The sequence below is a fragment of the Anthonomus grandis genome, chromosome 1, assembly GCF_022605725.1.
Source record: "Anthonomus grandis grandis chromosome 1, icAntGran1.3, whole genome shotgun sequence".
In the NCBI taxonomy this organism is placed as follows: domain Eukaryota; kingdom Metazoa; phylum Arthropoda; class Insecta; order Coleoptera; family Curculionidae; genus Anthonomus; species Anthonomus grandis.
Window position 1 is genome coordinate 27,985,606 of NC_065546.1, and position 23,269 is coordinate 28,008,874.

At 32.0% G+C, this 23,269-nt stretch overlaps 2 protein-coding genes across 2 annotated transcripts; one reads left to right on the forward strand and one right to left on the reverse strand.

Moving 5' to 3' along the window:
- Positions 1-2,007: 2,007 nt before the first annotated feature.
- LOC126740777 (uncharacterized) lies at positions 2,008-16,989 on the forward strand. The gene is made up of 6 exons (XM_050446950.1): positions 2,008-2,141; positions 13,327-13,457; positions 15,646-15,879; positions 15,936-16,151; positions 16,211-16,426; positions 16,556-16,989. Exons 2-6 carry the CDS (start codon positions 13,356-13,358, stop codon positions 16,835-16,837), a joined length of 1,050 nt encoding a protein of 349 aa, XP_050302907.1. The 5' UTR covers positions 2,008-2,141; positions 13,327-13,355; the 3' UTR covers positions 16,838-16,989.
- Positions 4,853-7,127, reverse strand: LOC126740770 (uncharacterized). The gene is made up of 2 exons (XM_050446937.1): positions 7,007-7,127; positions 4,853-6,948 (listed from the first exon to the last, which is right to left on the reverse strand). The coding sequence occupies exon 2, from the start codon at positions 6,803-6,805 to the stop codon at positions 5,711-5,713; it is 1,095 nt and encodes a 364-aa protein (XP_050302894.1). The 5' UTR covers positions 6,806-6,948; positions 7,007-7,127; the 3' UTR covers positions 4,853-5,710.
- Positions 16,990-23,269: the final 6,280 nt, after the last annotated feature.

Here is a 23,269-nt window from a genome sequence, read left to right on the forward strand (position 1 = left end):
GTGATCTTGGGGTGCTTTTTGAGTGCAGACTAACTTTTCTAAAAAAATAATGAAAACCTGTATAATAAGGCTTAGAAAATGTTAGGTTCTATTAAGAGATACACTCATGATTTCAGCAGTATTGATTCCATCAAACTTCCGTATTTTTCATTGGTTCGCAGTCAACTTGAGTCGAATTTATGTATATGGTCACCTTATTATGCTAAATATATAATGTGTCTAGAAAAGGTTCATCGTAAATTCATAAGATACATTGCTTACAAGCTTAATATTTCCTGTATTGATATTAATTGCAATGAAATGTATAGATTGCTGAACATTTAAAAGTCGGAGTTTCGACGTAAAAACTGCGATATTGTCACGACATACAAAATTCTTAACAATGTAATACAGTCTCCTGAGTTGTTGTGGCAGCTTAATTTAAATGTTCCTCCTACTACAGTGCTCAGACAAATTAGATTATTCTACCTTGATCAACATCGTGCACTGTAGTGTAAAGACTGTGCAATGGATAGAATGAAGATTCAGATAGAAGAACTCAAATAGTGTCAGTATATATTTGTTTCATTGTTCTCTGAGTTCACTTCAACAAATTTTAAAATCTGCTGAAGTGCAATATAATTTTATATCTTGACTTTGCTTAGTGTATCTTCTTTTCTATTGTAGTTACTCTGTTTTAAACCATTGTTGACTGTTGTCCTTATATATTATTTGATTTTATTGATGTTACCTCTTCTGTGTTTTTTTATGCTAGATATTTAATGATAATAGTACTAATACTTGTATATATTTTTATACTATATTTAGTTTGTAAATTGGTTAATTACCGTAATATACTGAATTGAATTGAAAAATGATTGTCCATTAATAATAGCACTGGATCTGTTTTTGATGGCTTTACAAAGTCTCTAAAATGTCGCAGCCAAATCAGAAATAACTCAGTGTTGATCTAGCTCGAATCTGATATTATTTTTAAGTCCCAGGTGGTGTTCCAAAGAAAAACTTTATCGTTCATTCGTTTCCTTCCAAAAATAAGCCCTGGTGGAACCCAAGTACCAGCAGCGCTCATGCAGCACACTGCTGTTACTAACTGGCCTCGTTCAGCTGACACTACCTTCGACACGGTTTTCTTGCCTTTTGTAGCATAAACTTTAGGAAACTTGTTTGGCACGGTAGATAATCCCGTTTCATACATATTAAAAACTCGTAATTTTTTTCGTAATGTGCACTCATTTACATCAAATGATCTAGCACTAGACTGATCTTAGTTCGCATGCGTACTCTTTGGGTGCGTACTCTTAGAACTCAACATTTTAAATACAGACGCAACATTTTAAATACAAATTTAGGCAACCAACTTCGATTTATGCCGGTGAAGATGGAGTGTATACATCATTATTTATGATAATATTAAAGTTTTGAATAGAAAAAAAAGTATTAATCTCATGTCACTTACAAAAAGTTAAGTCTAAAAAATTACAAATAAACACAGGAAATTTTTTTTTTGGGATAAATTTGATGTCATACTTGCAAATGGCCAAGAACAACACTCACGCTTTTCAGACGCCTGATAACGAACTGCTGACCTAATGACTACTGAAAGAGTTGGATAAGTATGGAAAAATGGCGACCGCGTACTCTTAATAAACGCGTACTCTTATGCGATCCTAGCCTATGTTCTCTTTTAATTGGAAAATAAACTCATCATCACTTTATCACTTTTTTTAAAGATCTTAAGTGCTTAATCTTTAAGTGCTGGTGGTCTATAAGAATTGTTAATATACCCTAAACGTACACCAGAAAAGTCTTTCAAATTTTTACCCCCTACCCTTTAAAAGCATATATTGACTATAAATTATGTTTTGTACACCTGAAACGTCTCTACAGACAAGTAGCACCATATAAAAACCCAAAATTTGTCCGATAGAAAATCGGTTCTGGTACGTAATCCGGTCATGTGAAGTAGCAAGTTCAAGATCGAAGAGAAGTGGAAGATATAAAGAAGACCTCACCGAAGGTCGGCGAAGAAGAAGATTCTTTTCCTCGTCGCAATTCTACGCTGACGCCACTATACTTTCTTTCGGTTTAAATTGTGTGTCTTTTTTTGTGCGTGTGTTTCTTCATTTTTAGTTAATTTAAACGTAAGTACTTAAAAAAAAATTATTAAAAATAAAACTTTCATACAATATACCAAATAAAAATGAAATGTCTTGGTGTTTGGAAAAACTTTTCTGGAATATTATGAAGATATTCTTTAATATTCATTATAATTCCCGTGTTTTATAAGCCGAAATATTCTTTCCGTACTTACCAGAAACATTTAATGAGGTGAAAATTGCTGAATAATTTTTTTAGAATGTATATATTTTTTTATTTGACAACATTAAAAAAGAACATGTTTTTCAAAAATTAATTAAAAAAACTAAGATTTTTTTTTGTAAAATAGTATATTTTTGTAACATGCCCGAAATATATTGCCATGTATTGATATTTTAAAATCTTATATTTCCTTTATTTTAATACGTCAATTGCCTGGAAAATTTCGCAAAATTTACTCACACTCTTAGTTTCAAAAGCCTTACGAAGCAGATAAAATTCTGCCAATGTCTTTTGAAGCAAATCTTCGATGCATGATTTTGAATATGTATATATATTATTTCTTTACATCTGCTAGTCGGGATCAAAAACAAATTAAACTTAAAAGTATATAATTTATATGGGTATTACCTCTTAATGCAAAAAGATAAATTAAATGTTATATTGTTTTCTATTTATTTAAATTTTAAAATTTTAATTTAAAAAATATTTAAAATTTATTTTTTTGAGTATCAATATTAGGAACAACGAATATCGCCAAATTCCAAATCCAATCAATCATCCATGCCAATAATTGGATTTTGTCAAGTTATGGTTTCCAAATATTGGCACTCATTATAAACCGGCGTAAAAATCATAATTTCTATAGCTGAAAATATAGTAACAACAAATTAATAGGATCTAAAAAGGTGTATAATATTTTGTATAATATCTATGAAAAGCTAACATAGCTTACGAAGCATTTAAAAACCGTAACTTTCTTACTAAAAAACAAAAAACTTACCTTAGTTGTTAACGGTGCAAAACGTTAGTCATACTAGTCTTAAGAAGGATGCAGAGTTGTCTAGTAGTAAGAAAAACTTTACCAAATTTAAAAAAAAATGCCAATTTTTGGGTGGTTTTTCACTTATATTTTATCCCAGCAGTAATAAATTAACAAGGTAGTGTCATAATTTTATTTCTCAAAAGGACAGGCTTGCATACATCCCTCAATCGAACATTTTTGTGCAATGTTTCCATTCCTGGAAAGATACTTGAACAATTTGCTGCGGTATTCTGTGACTTTTTTAAGCGTTTGACTCTAGTCAACCAATTAAATTGCTCGGTAAGCTTTCTAGATATGGGGCTTAGGAGAGTTGCTCTAGAATGGGTTAAATCTTTTTTCTCAGACAGAAAACAGTCTGTTCGGCTCATGGAGTTCCTTACGGTTCAGTTCTCGGTCCCATTTTTATTTCTATTGTATATAAATGACCTGGTGTCTCTCCAGATAAGAGGATTCTTCATTATAGATAAGACTGAATTGTTAAATTTTAAATTTGTATGTTTAGACCAGTTAACCTACGGTATGAAATAGCATTTTGGGGCAGGACAGCTTTTCAACTCTGTCTTTGTTTTGCAAAAAAGAGCCATTAGATATATGTGTCATAAATCTCCACAGGACTCATGTAGACTTAACTTACGTTACTTACTTTATGTTCCTTGTTTATTGTGAAGTCTGCTTGCTTAATATATAAAAAATATAAATCGTATCTTGTAAATAATGGCTCCTCAAAACATTACAATACCAAACAAAATTACAATATTCCAATGCCCATTCCGAAAAGTGAACTAACATGGAATTCCCTTATATATATATAAGCATACAATTTTTTAACCATCTTCCAAATTGCATCAAAGCCTCTAAAATTCCTCCTTGTCTTTAAAAGCCCGGAACTGCTTAAGAGGAAGTATTTTACAGCCAGCAGAGTTTTTTGAAAATAATTGGGAATAGGCCCATAGGACATAATTAGTTTTTAATAAAGATTTAAAGGTTTGATTTTTTGTCATGATATATTTTATATTATTTTTGCGATGTTACTCTCATTTCGTGTTGAATTAATTAAATTTTGTGGTATTATTGTTTATGCTGTATGTTTAACCCAGTATTGTGTTTTTTTTTTTAATTATGTGTTAGTGATATGTCGAACTATATTGTATTATGTATTAAATGTGAGTAAGTTGGTATCGAATCAAAACTTGACTCTTTGCAAATCGTTATTAATGTTATTCTGCAACAAGAGACCATCAGAATGATGCCACAAAATACTGATATCAATACCAAAGAGTTTCAAACTTCCGAAGAGGTATTTCATGACAGTCAAAATGCTTTTTTCAAGTCACAAAACACCGCTCTGAAAACCTCAACCCAATTTAAACCAACATATCGTGGGTATACTGCGAAAACTGACCAAGTCAAGCCATCAAAGTTTGTAAATAAATCAATTTAAAGGTTTGCAGTTTTTTTCGGGATTTAGAGTTTATAGATAAAAGCAAAATATTCGTTATTTTTTCTTTTTAATATTATTATATGGATTTCATAAATTAATTTAGTACTTAATATTGTTGTTACCTTTAACAAATTTGAAAAAAATATTGACTTGGTCACTTTTGGATGTAGGAATTTCTCCATTTCGCAATGATGGTCAACAACAAATTAATTTCGTCTAGCACTAAAACACAAAAAAATGCTTTGTTTTAAATTTATTGAACAATATAAATTTAAATACATTTAAAAGAAACATGTAATTCTTTTTGAAGAATTCTTTTGAAGAAATTCTTATTGAAGCTGAAAAATATAAAAAATAGAGCAATATTTAAAAAGAACTAGTCCGAATCGGAATCTGCAAAACGCTGATGCTCCGGAGCGACATCTTTTTTTCAACTATCTGATGGTATCGATTGGTACCATGGATGAAACTCGGAAGGAATTGCTCCCGTTCTACAAAGCTTTAAAAGATCTTGCGTTTTGGCATTGGATATTGGAATTTCTTTGCTGTATAGACGAGGTATTTCATTTATGATAACATCATTCGCTGTTCGTTTCATACGTCCTGTTACATTAAGTTTAATAAACTCCAAGTCGCTATAATTGTATTTAAATAGGACATACTGCGGCATATTTCTTTCATATCGCATGCACTTGATCTTAAACCAATTTACGCGATTATTGTTTTCATCTATAGTTCTATTCTTAAAAGTACGAGCAGCTAGTGCCTTTAAGTCAAAGAAATCACTATACTTTAATTCATGAACGTTGTATGGTCCACTTGTTTTGTTTCGTCCACGATTGGAGCGAGCTAAACGAAAAATGTTACACCAATGATATATACTGGTATATATTTTTTTGCATTCTCCATAGCACTGTGCATAGAGTCTGCCTCCATGTATGAATGACCAGACTCTAAGAAATTATGTTGTATAACACTTAAGTTACTATTTTGTACAGAATGTATAATAAACATAAATAAGGCCGCAATAAACTGATTTCTATTTTGACCGCTGCAGGTATCAGAAAACAAACTTATTTCCGTAATATTTTGTGGCAAATTTTGTATGAATGTAAGCAGACATGTTCCTATTTCTGAACTACCTCGTTGGTCATTAATTTCGGTCCATGCATAACAGTAGGCTTTTTTTGTTGCTGCTTCATATATTGTGAAGTTATATGCACATAGTTTCCTGCTGTAATACATAAGTGAAACATTTGAAGACGTATTTGTAAAACGCTTTGTAAATCAAATGTAACGCTTACAAAATTATCGTCCTTCAGAGCGCGTTCTTTATCTGAGTTTTTTGTTGCATTAGCTTCATCCCGTCTTTGAATGTGAGACTCATAATTTTCCTTTAAATCAGCTGATTTTGTAGCCTGGTAGTTGGTACATATCAGGCATTGATCTTTTTTAGGCTTGAAAAAGGATAAATTAAACTCTGTTCCAAATATCCGGTAAGTTATTTGGGAGGCATACTCTTTTTGGGCATTTTTAGATTCTTCAGCGTACAAAGCATACATTTTGGCTATTGATAAATCAGAATCTAAATACTTTCGTTTAGTTGTTGCTCTACAATAATGAGAGGCCATGGTTGGAAAACTTTGTATGTGAGCTTTTATTGCTTCAATGATTTCTGGTTTTGTCTTATTAGCTGGTATTCTTCGACCACGTTTGTCATCAGTAACAAATTTGCCTGATTCATTTACCCCAGAAAAAGCTTTGTCTACTGGTCCATGAGTAATACATAAAGTATGTAAAAAGAATGTTTTACAGACCCGAACTTTTGTGCCTTCCTTTAAAAAATAATAGAATCTGCTACTAGTTTTTTGAGCACCTGTTCCTGATCGAACTCTTTTACAAGCAGGTTCCTTACTTGTAACATAACAAAGAATAAAGTTTTTTTGTCTTTTGTAGTCAAGAGCCCAAAATTGTGAGCATAAATTGTTCCTCAACTCATCACTAAAATTTAAGGAGCATTTAAATTTACAGGAGTCGCAATTAATTAATCTAGGTTTCTTTGCTGGCTTCACTATGCCCTTTTTAGATTTATAAGGCAAACTTGACATTATTTTTTTGGCAATATTCCTTTTCCACTGAGAAGGATCACTTTTCTTCCAGCGACAGCTACGTTTTGAAGCGGCAGGTGTGTCACTTTCCGAAGACGATTTTCCATTTGACATGTTTTCGTGGTCACTAGGTATGTAATGATCACTGCTGCCAGAAGAAAAATCTAAATCGCTTTCAGAAGTATTTTCCTTTACTAAGCATGTAGGTAGGTCGTTTTGAAACTTTCTTGGCGTAGAGCTTAATCTGCTTAATGTGCCTAATTATAATGAAAATTTAAATTAAAAGGGAAATTTATTTCTTGAAAAAGATTTTACCTTCAACAACACTATTTACTATGGATGCAGGATCGTCATTGTAATTTTCATTTGTGGTTGCCACAGGTAAAAAACATACTTTTTGTGTCTCTGAGAGTAACGAAGCGGGTTCTGAAAACGAGAAAAATACTAATAAGAACCGCTATTTGATCACCATTATATTATTCTGCTCTTTAAAGAAAACAAAATCAGATAAACTTTAATCGAACATAACCTCAAACTCGTTTTCAGCAAATTAATTTAATTAAAATACTCTTACCATTATTTTCCTGTGTATAAGCTTCAGCATTATCTAAACACAATTTCACTAAAAACTAGCCTCTGGAACTCATTTTAAAACAGACTAAACTATTAATTTTTTCCTGCACGTGAATGACTACCGAATATAAACAAACAATGCTTACATGAAATAATGACCAAGTCGTAATAGTCAATTTTCTCTTAAAGATATTAACATTGCTAGTTACATAGAAAAGTGAATAAGTCAACTTGATCAGTTTTTCTTGAAAATAATTTGGTTGTCATGACTTGTACATTTTAATGTTATGCGTGTGGCATATCTAGTTTTTTAATTTAGACTTGGTCACTTTTACCAGGTATTCGGCAACTGCTTGTGACTTAGTTGGACTTATTACCTTAAAATTGGTAAAAATTCGACTTGGTCACTTTTCGCAGTATACCCACGATGTAGATGTTTCAGAAATTAAAAGTTCATTATCAGTTTACTTCTTCTCGTTCACCTTTCTTCTCCCTAAAAGTAAATGGATTTGAGTTTGGTGTGTTGTAATAATAATTTATAATAATATAATTTAATTTAATAATAATAATAACAATAATAATCGTCTTTTATAGAAAAAAACAACAGATTGACAAATATTACAAATGAAAAAAAAACAAAAGGCCAAGTCTAGCCTAAGGCTACTCAAACTTAACCCTAATAAATAATAAATAAATGTCGGTAATCATACATAACAATAATATGAAAAATAATATAAAGATGAAATATTATAAAGAAATAATTGTTCCCACCAAAAAAATATTTATACCCTTCTTTATACCCAACACGGGAGAGATATAAAACTCACAACCTGCACCAAAACAATACTGTACACAAATAAATACCCTTATATGCAATCGTATACAACCACCATGCTTCCTCTGGAGCACACGATACTATTGAGTTAGAAAATAGGAGCTCAAGTGTTCTCTAAACAAATACAACCTAAATCCTGACTTAAACTTAGTTAAATTATGAAGTAGTAAATCATTGTTTGGCAAGAAGTTACATATTTTAATCGCATTATAAGTAAAACACTTCTTGTATTATGTCAAGGAATAATATATTTAAATTTATTTCTGGTATTTATATCATGGACGCTCAAATTGGTTTTAAAAATATTTTTTAGAGATTTAGATATGAATTTTGAGTTAGTAATTAAACTATGCATAAAAACACCCAAATGTTGAGTTCTACGATTTGAGATATTTAACCAGTTCAACTCATTAATTTTATGTGATATGTGATCTGATTTTCTTAAATTAAAGATTATAGACGTATATAAATAATATAAAATAGACGTATTATAAAAGTAAAATACATGTATTGTATTCTGTACCTTTTGAATACGATGTTCCGCTTAACGAAGACAAGAGCCATAAATAAAATCAGCATAGTTAAAGTGGGAAAGTACAAGAGTTTCATATAACAATGCCATTAACTTGGTACTTAAAAGGTTTCTGTTGAAATATAGTTGTTTAAGCGATATATATGACCTTTGTAGAAGTTGCTTAATATGATCGGAAAAATTAAGGTGACAATCAAGTATAACACCCAGATTACGAGCAGAATTCCAAAATGGTAATATTTGGTCATCTATTTTGATTTTAATATTATTTTTTAAATATTCATTTTGATTTTTTGCCAAACAGCTTAAGTTTTGATTTTGATGGATTCAGTTGAAGGCCGTGTTTTTTAAAGAGATCTTTTAGGTTGTTTAGTTCATGATTAATGTTTTCGTTACAAGTAACAAACTCTTTTGAAGAGAAGTGGTAGTACATCTGGGTATCGTCAGCAAAAGCTTGTATCTTTCCGAGATGAAGAGGCTTACAAGTTCAGACGTGTGAATAATAAAGAAAAGGGGACCAAGGATAGAGCCCTAAGGTACTGAGATACTGAAGTACTCTTAAAAATTCAAAGACTTTAAATTTAACTAGCCTTTCCATGATCTTAGAGAGAGTTGGAAGGGAGGGGGTATATGGGTTTATTCTTTGTAAGACCTGAATTAACACACGATAAAATATTTATCAGCAGTGATTTTCAGTGACGGTGTAAGTAAATAAAAATTGTGGTTTATAATTATTGGGACATTGGGATAGAGATGAATTTTCTCCTAAAAATTAACAAATTTATGATACAAAAATATTTGTATTTAAAATCGTAAAAAAGGAGATTTTCGCAAATAACCATAATTTGACGCAGACGAATTGAAACTGTAAATAAAAAAATTAAATAAAATAACTTAAAAATCCTAAATTCAATTTTTTTCTATTTTCGAATGTTGTTGAAGAAATATTTTGTTTTGCAGAAAATATTCCATAAAATTCAGTTTTCTATTTTAATTTCCTTAGTTTTATTCTTGTTTTTTGAAAAAGTGAGAGTGAGCATTTTCTGTAGAAAGAATAACAAAATATTTTTTCTTGCAGCGCTTTGTATATGAGATTCAGCTGATTGTAATACACAATCATTTTTCTTTTTGTTAAACAAATATTTTCTTCTTTTTAATTTAATATAAAATAAAATATAAGATAATATAAAATAAAATATAAGATAAAACTAAGAAGAGACTTTTACTTCCGTAAAAAAAACAAAAATATTTTTCCTGCAAAGCTTATTATAAAAGATTCAGCTCTACTAGTATTTGGAAAAGTTTTCTTTTTTTTAATCATATTCTTGCTGGCTTAAATTTTTTTAGATATTTTGGAAAAAAATAAAAAGTTTTCAAAGTTATGTTTTTGGCGCACCTTTTTATATATCTACGAGTATAAGATATAAAAAGGTTATATGCCTATGTAGCACTGCTTGTACTACATTTTTACTTCTTAATCAAATTTTTCATGAAGTTCGTTTTTACAGTCAAATTTTCAGAATTTTTCTAATTATAGTTTTCTTAAAATCGACCAATGTGTTTCTTGGAGTTTCTGTATATATACATCTGTATATTATTTACGTATATATCCCTGTATGTACGAAAGGACCACCCATCACGCTATTAATTATTTCAAAAAACTATATATGCCCACCAAAAAATAATATCAATTGTTTTCTTTTTTAACCCACTAACCGAATTTTAAAAACGAGTATGGAAAATACTTTACGGAACAATTATGAATTCAAAACGCGTGTTTTTCCACGACAGTACCATCGAAACAAACGGTTACATGTATATGACTCCTATAAAGAACATTCTTAATTGCTTTATAATCTCTCTTAAAAGAATGTTGTTTTAAAACCTAATTTACATAATTTGAAGAAATGACGCATAAAAAACAGTTTAGTAATAAAAAAAATAAGTTAAATTGCAAATAAAAGGTACCGTTATAAGCGTAGGATCACCACAAAATTTGATTATCTATAGTGGATTTCATTCTGGTCCATTAGACGCGGTGTGTTTTTGTTTTATTTAGAACATATTGAATGCCGGTTTAAGTGGTTTTTGCTTTAAACATTGTTTAATGTTGAAACTGAAGGTTTTTTTGAGAAACTCAGATCCATGTCATATAGGAAACATTAATTTTGCATAAAAAATGCCACTTCAAGCTTTTTTTTTTAAAACATCTAAAAAAACAAAAAATTGCTTCACAATAATTAATGATAGGTTTAAGCATTATTATACAAAAATTACCAAAAACTGCATGGTATATACTATATTATACGTCTCTAGATAAAAAGACATGCCTCTAGAAATCAAAATTGACGTCTAACAATTTAAAAATCTATTTTAAAAGCTTAGTACGTGATTACCCCTAAATCCCAAAATATTTAAATAAAATAATATAAATAAATATGCTTATGTAAGGTCATAGAAGCATTCACGGTCACACGTAATTGTTTTTTATTTTCATTTAATTGATAAATTCGCTATGAATGAAATACTTTGATGTTGGTTTATATAGATTAACTTTAATCGAGTAAGTCAAGCATAAACTGGACTGGTCCATTTAAAAAAAAATCCAATTTAATTTTTTATATAGATAATAAATAATTAACAGAATTATACAGATAATAAATAATCTTTTTGTCGCCTTGTAATACGTTGCACAACAGAGCAACGGTACCTACTACCTTCAAGATTTCCTGATGAGCGAACACCGTATCGAACGCTTCAGAGGAATCTCCTGAGGTCGATGCGTATATAAACACACATTTATGTATATACATAACGGGAGAATCTCCTCATTATGTACCTACGTGTGGAAAAACATTATTTATCTCCGATGCACCTGTAAACGATTTTGTTTTTCTTTTATAAGCCCATAGCAGGCGTTAATTATACAGGGTGATTTTCAACCTATGCGCATAAACTTGGGAAATGATAGCTGATGAGTAATAATGAGTAATAATGAAAAAAAAATGTAGTAAAATATTTTTAGTTTTGGAGATATCCATATTTTTTTAAATAAAATAAGTGTATTTTTTAACGTGTTTAATTTAAACTAATTTAAAGCAACTGTTCGAAGTTGTTTCCATTATTTTTGATACAGACTTGAGCTTGTCGAATCCATGAAGACGTGCAAGTCCATGAAGACGTGCAAGTGTACATGCAAGGGCCAAACCAGGCTGTAGGCGAATTGCGTCACTGGCACCGTTTATGCGATGTCGTAGCTCTTGCTAAGTATCAACTTCGTTTACATACACCATTGTTTTCATATGACCCCGCAAATAAAAGTCTAATGCATTAAGGTCAGGCGAGAGAGGGGGCCACCCAACTGGACCATCACGGCCTATCCATCGTCCGAGAAATACACGATCTAAATGTTGTCGCACTGGTCATGAAAAATGTGGTGGAGCACCATCATGAAGAAACCACATGTTCTGCCTAACGTTGCGGTCCACATTTTTAGGAAGCACTGGTAAATTGTTGCGCAAAAATTCTAAATACCGAGCACCAGTCAAACGATTTTCCAGAATAAAAGGTCCGATGAGAATCCCGTTCAGAATTCCAGCCAATACATTTACAGAAAAACGTTGTTGAAAGTATGTTCTCCCTGTAATATGCGGATTTTCCAAAGCCCAGTAATGAGTGTTATGAAAGTTGAAAATTCCATTGCGCGTAAAATTTGCCTCATCCGTAACTAAAATGTTCATGGTAAAGTTTGGGCTTAACTGCTGGTGATGTAACAACCACTCACAAAAGTGTGTACTCGAAGCGGCAAATCTCTTGGAAGTAGGGCTTGTACCCTCTGCACATGAAACGGGTACAGCAACTCGTGCCTTAAAATTTGCCAACTTGTAGATTGCGATATTCCAAATCGCGCTGCAATTGTCATAGTGCTAATTCCAGGTTGTTCTTCGATAACTTCTAAAATATCCTCCTCCAGATTTAGAATGTGCCTAGGTCTAATAGCTCCTCCATCTTGTCCAGGCCGCGGCCGCAAATTGCCAGTTTCTCTACCCCGCTGAATAACACGTAAGAAAGCCCCACGTCTCGGGTGATATCTTTGGGAAAATCTTTAGGCATACAGATCAGCTGCTGCCACTGCATTCTGATGCGTTTCTCCGTAAACCAAAACCATGTCGACAAGTTCTTCGTTTGTAAAAATGTGCGCCATTACATTTGACGCTTTTATTTTGTTCGTGTGAAAATAACGATCGAAAACAATTACAGCCACCAACAAACTAAGTACTGCTAAAGATTCCAAACATTATGACTTATTTACTATCAGTTATTATTAAACAAAATAAGTTTGTCTGATACACGTTCTGTTGACATTTGTTTAACTTTATTTCGCAAACCAAAAATATTTTACTACATTTTTTTCTCATCATTACCATTATTATTATCCAATTATTATTGATCTTCATCTACCATTTCCCAAGTTTATGCGCATAGGTTGAAAATCACCCTGTATAGAATATCTTTATATAATATTAATTATAGCTATCAGTCCAGTTGACTGTACATACATCAAACCTCAACCCATTAATAAATCTTTTAACGGTATTTATTAAACAATTATTTAAAAACAAATTGAATTTTATATAAATTAATCTCCATCGCAGATTATTTAATTCATTCATTCATTTATTATTGTTGTTGCAGATATACAGGGTGTAACAAGAAATTTAACCATGGGAAACCTCCAACTGTGGGTGATTGGCTGCCTCTTGGTCATGGTTAACGCTTTTGGTGGCAGCGAGGATCGGTTTGTGAAAAAATACGCCATGATGAAGGTAAATTTACACTTTTTTTTAAATTTATTTTTCGATATTTGGGTCTAGCTTCATAAGAAAAGTGGTGTATGTTTCAAGTCGGAGAAAAGACGCTTAATGGTTCAGGAAAGCTATTATACACAAGTTGCAGCTATTTAAATTTTCCGTACAATAATTTGCATTTTTGCTTTAAAATTAAAATTTGAAGAAATATAAAGTACATGACTGTCAAAGATGCACTAACTAGAAAATTCTTGTGGCGCTCACGACTGTAAGTCCAAATGTCATTGTTACACTTGATACTATCAAAACACTGGCTAGGCGTACATACATATTATACTAAGTTACACATAATATAAACTATAATATAAATTAATTGAAATGTTACATAAAACATATACAAATAAAAGGTTGTTAGTTCAGTATTTGTTTCCAACATATGTTTCACCACCTTTTCTATATTTTACCAGTAAAAAGATGCAAAAATTGCAATGCTTGATAAATAAAGCATTGCAATTTTTGCAATGGTATGGTAGATACTACTTGCTTCGATAATTTCATCGGCATCCTCAGAATACTGTTGACATTTCACCACTTTTCCACGTTTCACCAGTAACATTATACAAGAAATGTAAAAATTTATTAATCCTACATCAAAGTTTCATTGCTGTTATCGGAATCTTTAGGATACTGTTAATATTTCACCACTTTTTCTACGTTTCACCACTAAAACGATCCAAGAATTGCAAGGATCTATTAGTTAGAAGACACTACTTATTTCAGAGCTTCGATAATTTCATCGGCATCTTCAGGATACTGTTGACATTTGTCCACTTTTTTCACGCTTCGTCAGTAAAAAGATTCAAGAATTGCAATGATTTATTAATTGATAGATACTACTTATATTAGTTTCGGCAATTTTATCGCTATCCTCAGGATACTATTGGCATTTCGTCACTGTTTCCATGTTTCACCAGTAAAAAGCTCTAAAAATTGCAATGATTTATTCATTGGCGATAATATCTTTATTATAAAGTTTCGTAAATTTCATTGTCTTCTTCAGGATACTGTTGACATTGCTTCACTTTTTTCACGTTTCACCAATAAAAAGATCAAAAAATTGCAATGATTTATTAATTGGAAGATACTACTCATATAAGAGTTTCGATAATTTCATCGCCATCTTCAGAATGTTGTTGACATTTCATCACTTTTCCACTTTTAACCAGAATAAAGCTCCAAGAATTGCAATGATTTATTCATTGACGGTAATATCTTTATGAAAGTTTCGCAAATTTCATTATCTCCTTTAGGATACTGTTGACATTTCTTCACTTTTTCACGTTTCACCAGTAAAAGCAATAAAGAATTGCAATGATTTATTAATTGAAAAATAATATCTATATCACAGTTTCGAAAATTTCATTGTAATTCTCAGGATACTGTTGCAATTTCCCCACTTTTTCCACGTTTTACCAGTAAAATGATCCAAGAATTGCAATAAGCTATTCATTGAAGATAATATCTATATCACAGTTTCGTAAATTTCATTGTAATCCTTAGGATATTGTTGCAATTTTCCGACCTTTTCCATGTTTCACCAGTAAAAAGATCCAAGAATTATAATTTTTTATTAGTTACTACTCACATCAAAGTTTCGAAAATTCAACGTTCACCTTCAGGATTTCCTTATTTTCAATGTTTCCCCTGCCTCTTTGTTTATATGGCCTCTTGTTTTCAAGAGCTATTAGACTAAAAAATGAGTATTTGATTTGAACTTTTACTCCCCAGACTTTAATTTTAAATTTCCATCAATGTTGCCACAATGCCATAGTCATCCTACGCTCTTCACTCTATTAACTGTTAAATCTTAATAAAACGAAAAAATGGAAATTCTCTGTCTTAAAAACTATATAATCAAACAAATGATTTATTTAAATTGTAAGGTTACATAATTCTTTTAAACAAATTATGGTCAAAGACTGTCAAAGTCAAAATATTTGTGGTACTAATACTTGGTAGATAGTATGTGTGTGTAATGGTCTTTGACCATTGACATTTTGAGAAGCGAAACATGCAATATATAATTTGTTTGATTGTGTAGTTTTTGAGCCGAGACTATGCGTTTTTTCGTTTTATTAGGAAATGTATCAAGGTCTCTTTGAGCGCCATATGGACGCATTCTTTCAACTTATGAAATTTTATGCAGATATACGAGAGCTGTTTCGGTCCTGAGGTGTTGCGCCAAATCCGTAAAGAAATGAAAGACGCGTGCGCGAAATGCGCCGCATACGATTCTCCACCTCCCAGTACCACCACCACTACTCATTCGCCACCTCATGCTACTGAGGAGCCTCCCCAAGGAGATGCACAACCTCCAGGACCACACCCCTCCGGTTTGGACGTGGAGAAACTTCATCAGGCCATTATGGCCTTTAGACCGGTAATAAATTTTGGTATGATTTTTTTAGTTTGTATACCTGAGAATTTTTATTTTAGAACATGCAACAGCCTCAATTCCGTCCAGCCTCATTTCCGGGTCAAGGAGGGGCTATGGGTAATCAGTTTTACAGCCCCATGGCTTTTAGCAACCCTAACTACCAACCACCCGGCAATTATCCTTTCTTTTACCAACCAGGATATCAGCAAATACCATTTTCTCCTTACGGGAACTTCTTTGGCCAGCAGTTTTATGGGGGCAACAGCAGGGTTTCTGTAAGTGGCATCTTTTGAAGAAATTGGTGGTTTTTAAAAAAATGTTTTGACGTGTGCAGAGGGACATGGACATGAGGAGCCAGTTGGAGGCTATAACCTCAAAAATGAGCGGGAAAACCAGGAACGTCACTTGTGTGATGCAAGAGCTTGGCTACTTGGATGAAAATCTGGAACCTAACTATAGTAAGATTAGTGAGAGGATTGCCAACCTCCCAGTGGAGGAGGAACTGAGAAAGGACATGCAAGATGGAGTTACTTATTGTCAACAGTTTTCGGTAAATATCTGAAAAAAGAGACTACTCTTTGCACCAGTGGTCGCTGTCTTTTCCGCTGGTTTTTCTTGATTCGTGAAAGACTCATAATAATAAAATAATCTTCCAGACTTTAATTATTTACTTTTTTAGCAATGCGTGCCAGAAGTGAAAAACGAAAAGTCTCCGCTCTCGCGCGAACTTATTCGTCCAATGTTCTTCTTTAAATGTTATAAACATAAGAAACTGGAGGCGTGTGTGATGAAAGATGTAAGGAAAAAGTACGTGGACGTGGCTAGCGACTCCTCTGATGACCTGGAGGAGGATTTTGGTAGTAGAAGAGGGAAGAGTGCGAACGTTGGCAACGGAGCCGATGAGGAGCTGGCAGCGTCGCTTTATGATTTTTTGTATATGGGAGACGGAGAGATTTTTTAGGTTGATTAGTTTTTAAGGTTAATTTATTTTATTATAAACAGTGATTATTGAATTTTTGCAATGGAACTAGTGTGATTAGGGGCAAGGGGGCATAGTGGGTCATGGTTTCTTTGTAAAAATTTGACAGAAATAAATGGAAATTTATGATTCGAGTGGGTTTGTTTTTTTTTACCTCCTCATCTTTAATTAGGTATTTAGTTCCTTTGTATTTAAAAAAAATCACATTTTTAAAGAGAGCAAAAAACTTGAGTGTCTGAAAATTGAATTTTGAAGAATTAATTAGAAATTCTGTATTAGTATTGTAAAAAAGTAAATTTAAATTAATAAAAGTTTAACCAGGAGCTTCCAATAAATCACAAATAAAACAAATGTAATAACTTAAAACATTTTCTGTTCTGTCACAAATAGGAGAGGCACAATATTATTATGGATAGCATCCATAATAATATTGTATCCTGATGTCCTGGTGTGAGTTCATTTGCAAGAAATGATACTTGTTAACAAAAACTAAACCTTTCAATGAAAATGAATCTAATAAAAATGTAATCTATAAAATTCCTTGTACTTGTGGTAAATTTTACATAGGAGAAACCTGTAGACCATTACCAAAAAGAATTAATGAACATAAATCTTACATAAAAAACAATGATTTTCAAAAATCAAAAATTACACAACATGCATTCGACAATAACTACAGAATAGACTGGAATGCTTCCTCAATTTTAGCAAAGGAACCAATTTCAAAATTACGTAAGCTTAAGGAAAGTGCATTTATAATGTTAAATGAAGATAAATGCTTAGCTACTTGTTCGGTTGATTTTCATAATACATGGATTCCTTTGCTAAAGAGAGAGGTAGACCAGGGTATTCTCAAAATTAATTAATGATTTAAAATATTTGATATTCATGTATTTTCTATGATTAATTTACATTAAGATCACACCCCTTTAATTTTAAAGAAGTAACGTTTGAAAATTTTGTTATCTTTCAAAATAGTTTGTCAATCTATTAATAAACCATCAAATCATATAAAAAAAGTATATAAAGTATTTTCGAATTAGGAAGAAATTTTGATGATACCACATAGCAGCTGAAAATTTGAAAGATAAGTATATTTTATTTTTAATTTAATTTAATTTTACTTTAATTACCTTGATAACAGTAGTAGATATAACTACCGAAACGTTGGTTCAAATTAGGTATTTTTAAAAAAAGTAGGTCTTCTTGTTGTTGTTTTTTTCTTTTTTTTTTTTTTTAATTGTAATATTCATAACAAAGTTAGGTAGGATATTGAAAAGAAGAAACGAGCTCAGAGATTAATAGATTGAACCTCAGCTCCTAGGTATATAAAAAAAAATCTATTATACCTCAAGTAAATTATTGTATTTAAAACTTATTAAACTTAAATTAAATTAAGTTTATCGAACGGTATCGTTACAGATTTAAGTTCATATTTCTTTTAAATACGTGAATAAGTCTATTTTCTTCTTCTTTTCAATTTTTGAGCGTGTGAGATAAAAATTTCTAAATTGATTTTTGCTATAAGTGACGTAATACCCAATATAATAAGTAACTCACTTAATCTAGCTTGTCGAGAGGAACATGTGAGTTCAGGGGCATGAGAATGAGAGTGCAATAAACGCGGAATTACGGAGAATCAGGTTGGTTTCTCGTCGTTTACAATATCGTTACAATATCTTTGAAACCAACGCTTAACTATATCAGTATCGATTGCCTGAATATGAATGTTTAATATTATAAATATAAGTTAAAGAGTTTCTTGCTTTACTAAAAATCATTAATTGGTACTTATTAACACTAAGCTCCATTCCAAATTGAATTAAAAGGTCTAAGTTTGTTGTAGCCATGTTCATGTAGAATTTTAATAAAGAATTGCAAATAGTAGGAAGAATGGAAACATAAAATACGTACGTAATATGGAAGAGTAGAAATCCTATGTGTGAACCTTGTGGAACATCTGATGGTATTATGATTTCGGGTAGACTGAAAGCTCTGAATACGTACAATTTGAATCCTTTCTGTAAAATAAGGTTTCAACCACTTTAAAAGCTCACCCTGAATGCCTAGATCTTTTAGCCTTTTTATTGGAACTTTATGGTTTACTTTATCAAAAGCCTTATTGAAATGAGTGTAGGCACTTGGGATTTTTCTCTTCCAGTAAAGGTAAATTTAGGTCAGCGGAACGATATATCCGTTCAAACTTGCGGATAGTCGCACACTAGACATTTAAAGACTTAGGAATACAGCTCATGATAGATGAAGTGGTCTAAAAAATAAGAAGCTAGTGTTTAATAATGGAGGAAGGCCGAGCAGGTCCTTTGTTCACATCTAGAGCAAATAACCTTTCAAAAGCCGATGAGATAGAGACATTTGAAAAGTTGATATCTTCAAAAGTCTTGCAAAATATAGTCCTTGCTACTATGCACTTTAGAAAAATAATTTACGATACTTTACGATATCTTTTCCGGTAGCAGACCTTACTTTATTAAAGTGCATTTCTGATGGTATGTAACTAATTTCCTTTTTTGCAGTTAACAGTTTCCCAAAATTTGTTGACAGTATCTCCAAGGGAAGACTCATTTTAAGTTGAAGACTTCACAGATCTTGATCTACTGAACTCGAAAACAATTTCATTATAGTCATCATAAAGACACGAGCTAATTTTTTTATAATTTTTTTCTCCTTTTTTCTATAATTTTTTCACTTACAAATTTGTTCTGAAATAATATCTTCCATTCAAAATGGGGTAAAAAATGTGTCATGTCCATTGATTTCAGACCCTTTTAGAAGTCATTGATTTTTAGTGAAAGTGATGGATGGTAGACGTCCATTGGTAATACTGTATCTTCTGCTTGAGATATGCTTACTCTAAGAGGAACAGTAGATTCAAATAGTTACTGTTGACATATTACTAATAGTGTTTGTTTGAGTAGAGATGTGATAAAACCTGAATGGATTTAAGTTTATTTTGTAAACTGCCAATCAAAGGAGTTGCTACCGATTTCAATTCATCCTTGATCCATGTACTGTTAGGAAGATTAAAATCCCCTAGGACATAATGCTTATACTATTTGGATTCTTCTCAGTGAGCTTTTCTGAATTCTCTCCACAGAAAAGGACCATTTTGGGGAAAAGTAAGCAAGTATAGCAAATAAATATTGGCTTTTATTATTTAACAAAAAATCATGGAAATTTCAAAATTTAACTTAACTAATTTAACTACTTTTTATAAATTTCCCAAAAAAAAAAATTGTTCCCAAAAAATCCATAGAAATTATAATTTTGCCTATTTAACTAGAAGTAGTAGTAGTTGATGTAGGTTGAATACGCGCAGAAGAAATCTGTCACATTCCAAATTTTAATACAAATGATCTTTTATGTCAATGATTTTTAATGAATTGGAAATTTTCTCCTGTTACACCCAGTATTGGCTTTCGCTAATAAGTTCATTTACCCAATTTGTGGAACTAGTTCAGTGAAAGCAATAAAAAAACGATAATTGATATTTTCGAATCCTGATGGCTTACGATCATAAAACTCATAAAAATGTATTACCTTGCACGTTTTTATTATATAATACATTATTCCACAACAAGAATGATGATGCTTCTTGTTGAGGGGGAAACCACTAGTTTTGTTGATTTCTTGGTGAAGGAGCCATATTAATATGATTTTTGTGACTTAAATTGCTTGTTAATTTTTGACCTGATTGTTCTAGTGAGGAATTTACTGAGAGATTATTAAGAAGTATTTATTCTCAGTGGAGCATTAATTTGCACTTTTCACAGCTATAATCTGTCACCATCAGGCTCAACTGATGAATATGTGTATGTCATAAAGAGATCACTGAACCTGGTTGCGGGTGATGGTCAGGTATTGGTGGCTGGTGAATTTAACATCCGTTTAACATCAACTCAGGACAATGCACTCAGTTATGTGAAATGTTCAGATCGTTTGGTCCTTCCTGGTTGATAATGGAGCCAACTCGTAATGGGAATTATCTCAATAATATTTTCTCAAGTTCTGAAAGACTGAACAACTTCTCTGATCATCTTGGCCAACTTGTCGAGTATTTCATCCCTTTAAAGACCAATGATGCTGGCCTGACCACGGGTGTATGTAGGCCGATAACACAAAGAGGATTATTATTATTATTTCAACATACTACTGAGATCAGTTTGCATTTTATCATCCAAGGTCAAGTTTCAGCTGATTTCTTTTCAAAGACATCTTGAAGTTATTAAAAGAATAACTAAACCAATACCCAGCAGAGGACACAAAGCAAGAGTACATGTAATTCAGAAAAACATACCAGTTATCCATATCCATAAGCTAATCTCATCAGAATATATAGTATTAAAGACCTGATAAAAATTCCACTGACAAAATGAATAAATCAGTGCTTGCGAGAAGGTAGCTTTCCATCTGTGCTGAAAATAGTAATGGTAGTCTCACTGTATAAGAAGGGTGTGCATACTGATGATCCCTTAAATTATAGGCCAATATTTCTTTTATCAATAGTATATCTGAGAAGCTTCTTGCTACAAGGATTTTTTCGCGGTTTCCTAATGGTTAGTTCAGATTCACATCGGTTGTTCTCAATCAGAAGCATAATCATTCTTGTTGTATGGGGGGATACCACTACTTTTGTTGATTTCTTGGTGAAGGAGCCATATTAATATGATTTTTGTGACTTAAATTGCTTGCTAATTTTTGACCTGATTGTTCTAGTGAGGAATTTACTGAGAGATTATTAAGAAGTATTTATTCTCAGTGGAGCATGAATATTTATTTTTTGAACTGGCTCTGAAGTTCCAGATTTCCCATATAGGATATGGTAAAAAGTGATAAGATTTCTCCTCTCATGGCATGCAGTGTTGGGGGCCATATCAAGAATATGTGCATCATTGTAATTATCCAAGATATTCAATTTATATATATGCTATTTCACATTTGCAAAGTAGAATGTTTTTAAAGCGGCAGCATTTTTGAAGTCTTGAGTACATCTCCCAACAAAATTAAGCATCTGGAAAGCCTTATTGCTAGCATTATTTAAGCAATGAGAAATCTGTAGGCTTGTATTGATCGTGACACCCGATTATGTAGTCGAAATAAATAGTATTTCTAAAATGAGCAAAAGTCATAATTTTACATTTAGCTGGATTAAGTTCGATATTATTACTTTTGCATCAAACTACCAAGATGTATAGATTATATTTGTAATTTGTCAGAAGGATCAGGGGATTTGATAATACAGCTCAATTTTACATCATTCGCAAGAAAAGACAGAAAGCGAAGCATTAATCTATATCATTAATAACAAAAAATTAAAAAGAATAAGTGGCCCATGTATAGTTTTAGAAAGAAAAGTGTCAAAAACAGTCAGTCTCCGATCAGACAAGTACCCTTTGCAAATATGTCTCCTAAGCAAACAGATTCCTATTTAGATACTAAGGATGATTCATGGCGGGTCTACTTCACTTTGGTGTCCAGGTGTATACTCAAAAATTTTGCAGTAGTCGCGTCATTTTTCGGAAGCCATGGAATGGAAAACGCCATATTTTTGATTTTCTATATGCTGAGGCCTTAAACAGGCTGTTAGCATTAAACCAGGATTAGTTGGCTCTCTCCAGCGCGATATGAGTTGAAATCACTATTTATATAGTCGTATCATCCGCAAAAAGGGTGTAGTGGGATCTGTTTGAGGTAGATCATTTGTATAAATAGGAAACAAAAGGAAGCCCAGAATTGATCCCTGGGGTACACCAACTGGCGTACACGTCTCTCCAAGGAGACCACATTACCAATCTTCAGCACTTAAGGACGATTTAACATCCATCTGGATAATAACGCAGTATTGTTATCTGAAAAGTTATATATATCTCTGTAGTTTCGTAAGCAGAAGTTCAGGGGAAGCGCAGTGGAAAGCTAAAATCTCAAAATGGACAGGTATATTCTATTTTCGAAGGCTTTTTATATTTGGCAGACGAGATTGAGAACAACCGATGTGAATCTGAATTAACCATCAGGAAATTGTGAGAAAATCCTTGTAGCAAGAAGCTTCTCAGATATACTATTGATATGAGAAATATTGGCCTATAATTTAATGGATAATCAGTATCTCCCTTCTTATACAGTAAGACTACCATTACTATTTTCAGTACAGATGGAAAGCTACCTTCTCGCAAGCACTGATTTATTAATTTTGTCAGTAGAATTATTATCAGGTCTTTAATACTATATATTCTGATGAGATTAGCTTATGGATAACTGGTAAGTTTTTCTGAATTACATGTACTCTTGCTTAGTGTCCTCTGCTGGGTATTGGTTCAGTTATTCTTTGAATAACTTCAAGATGTCTTTGAAAAGTAATCAGCTGAAACTTGGCCTTTGATGATAAAAAACTGATCT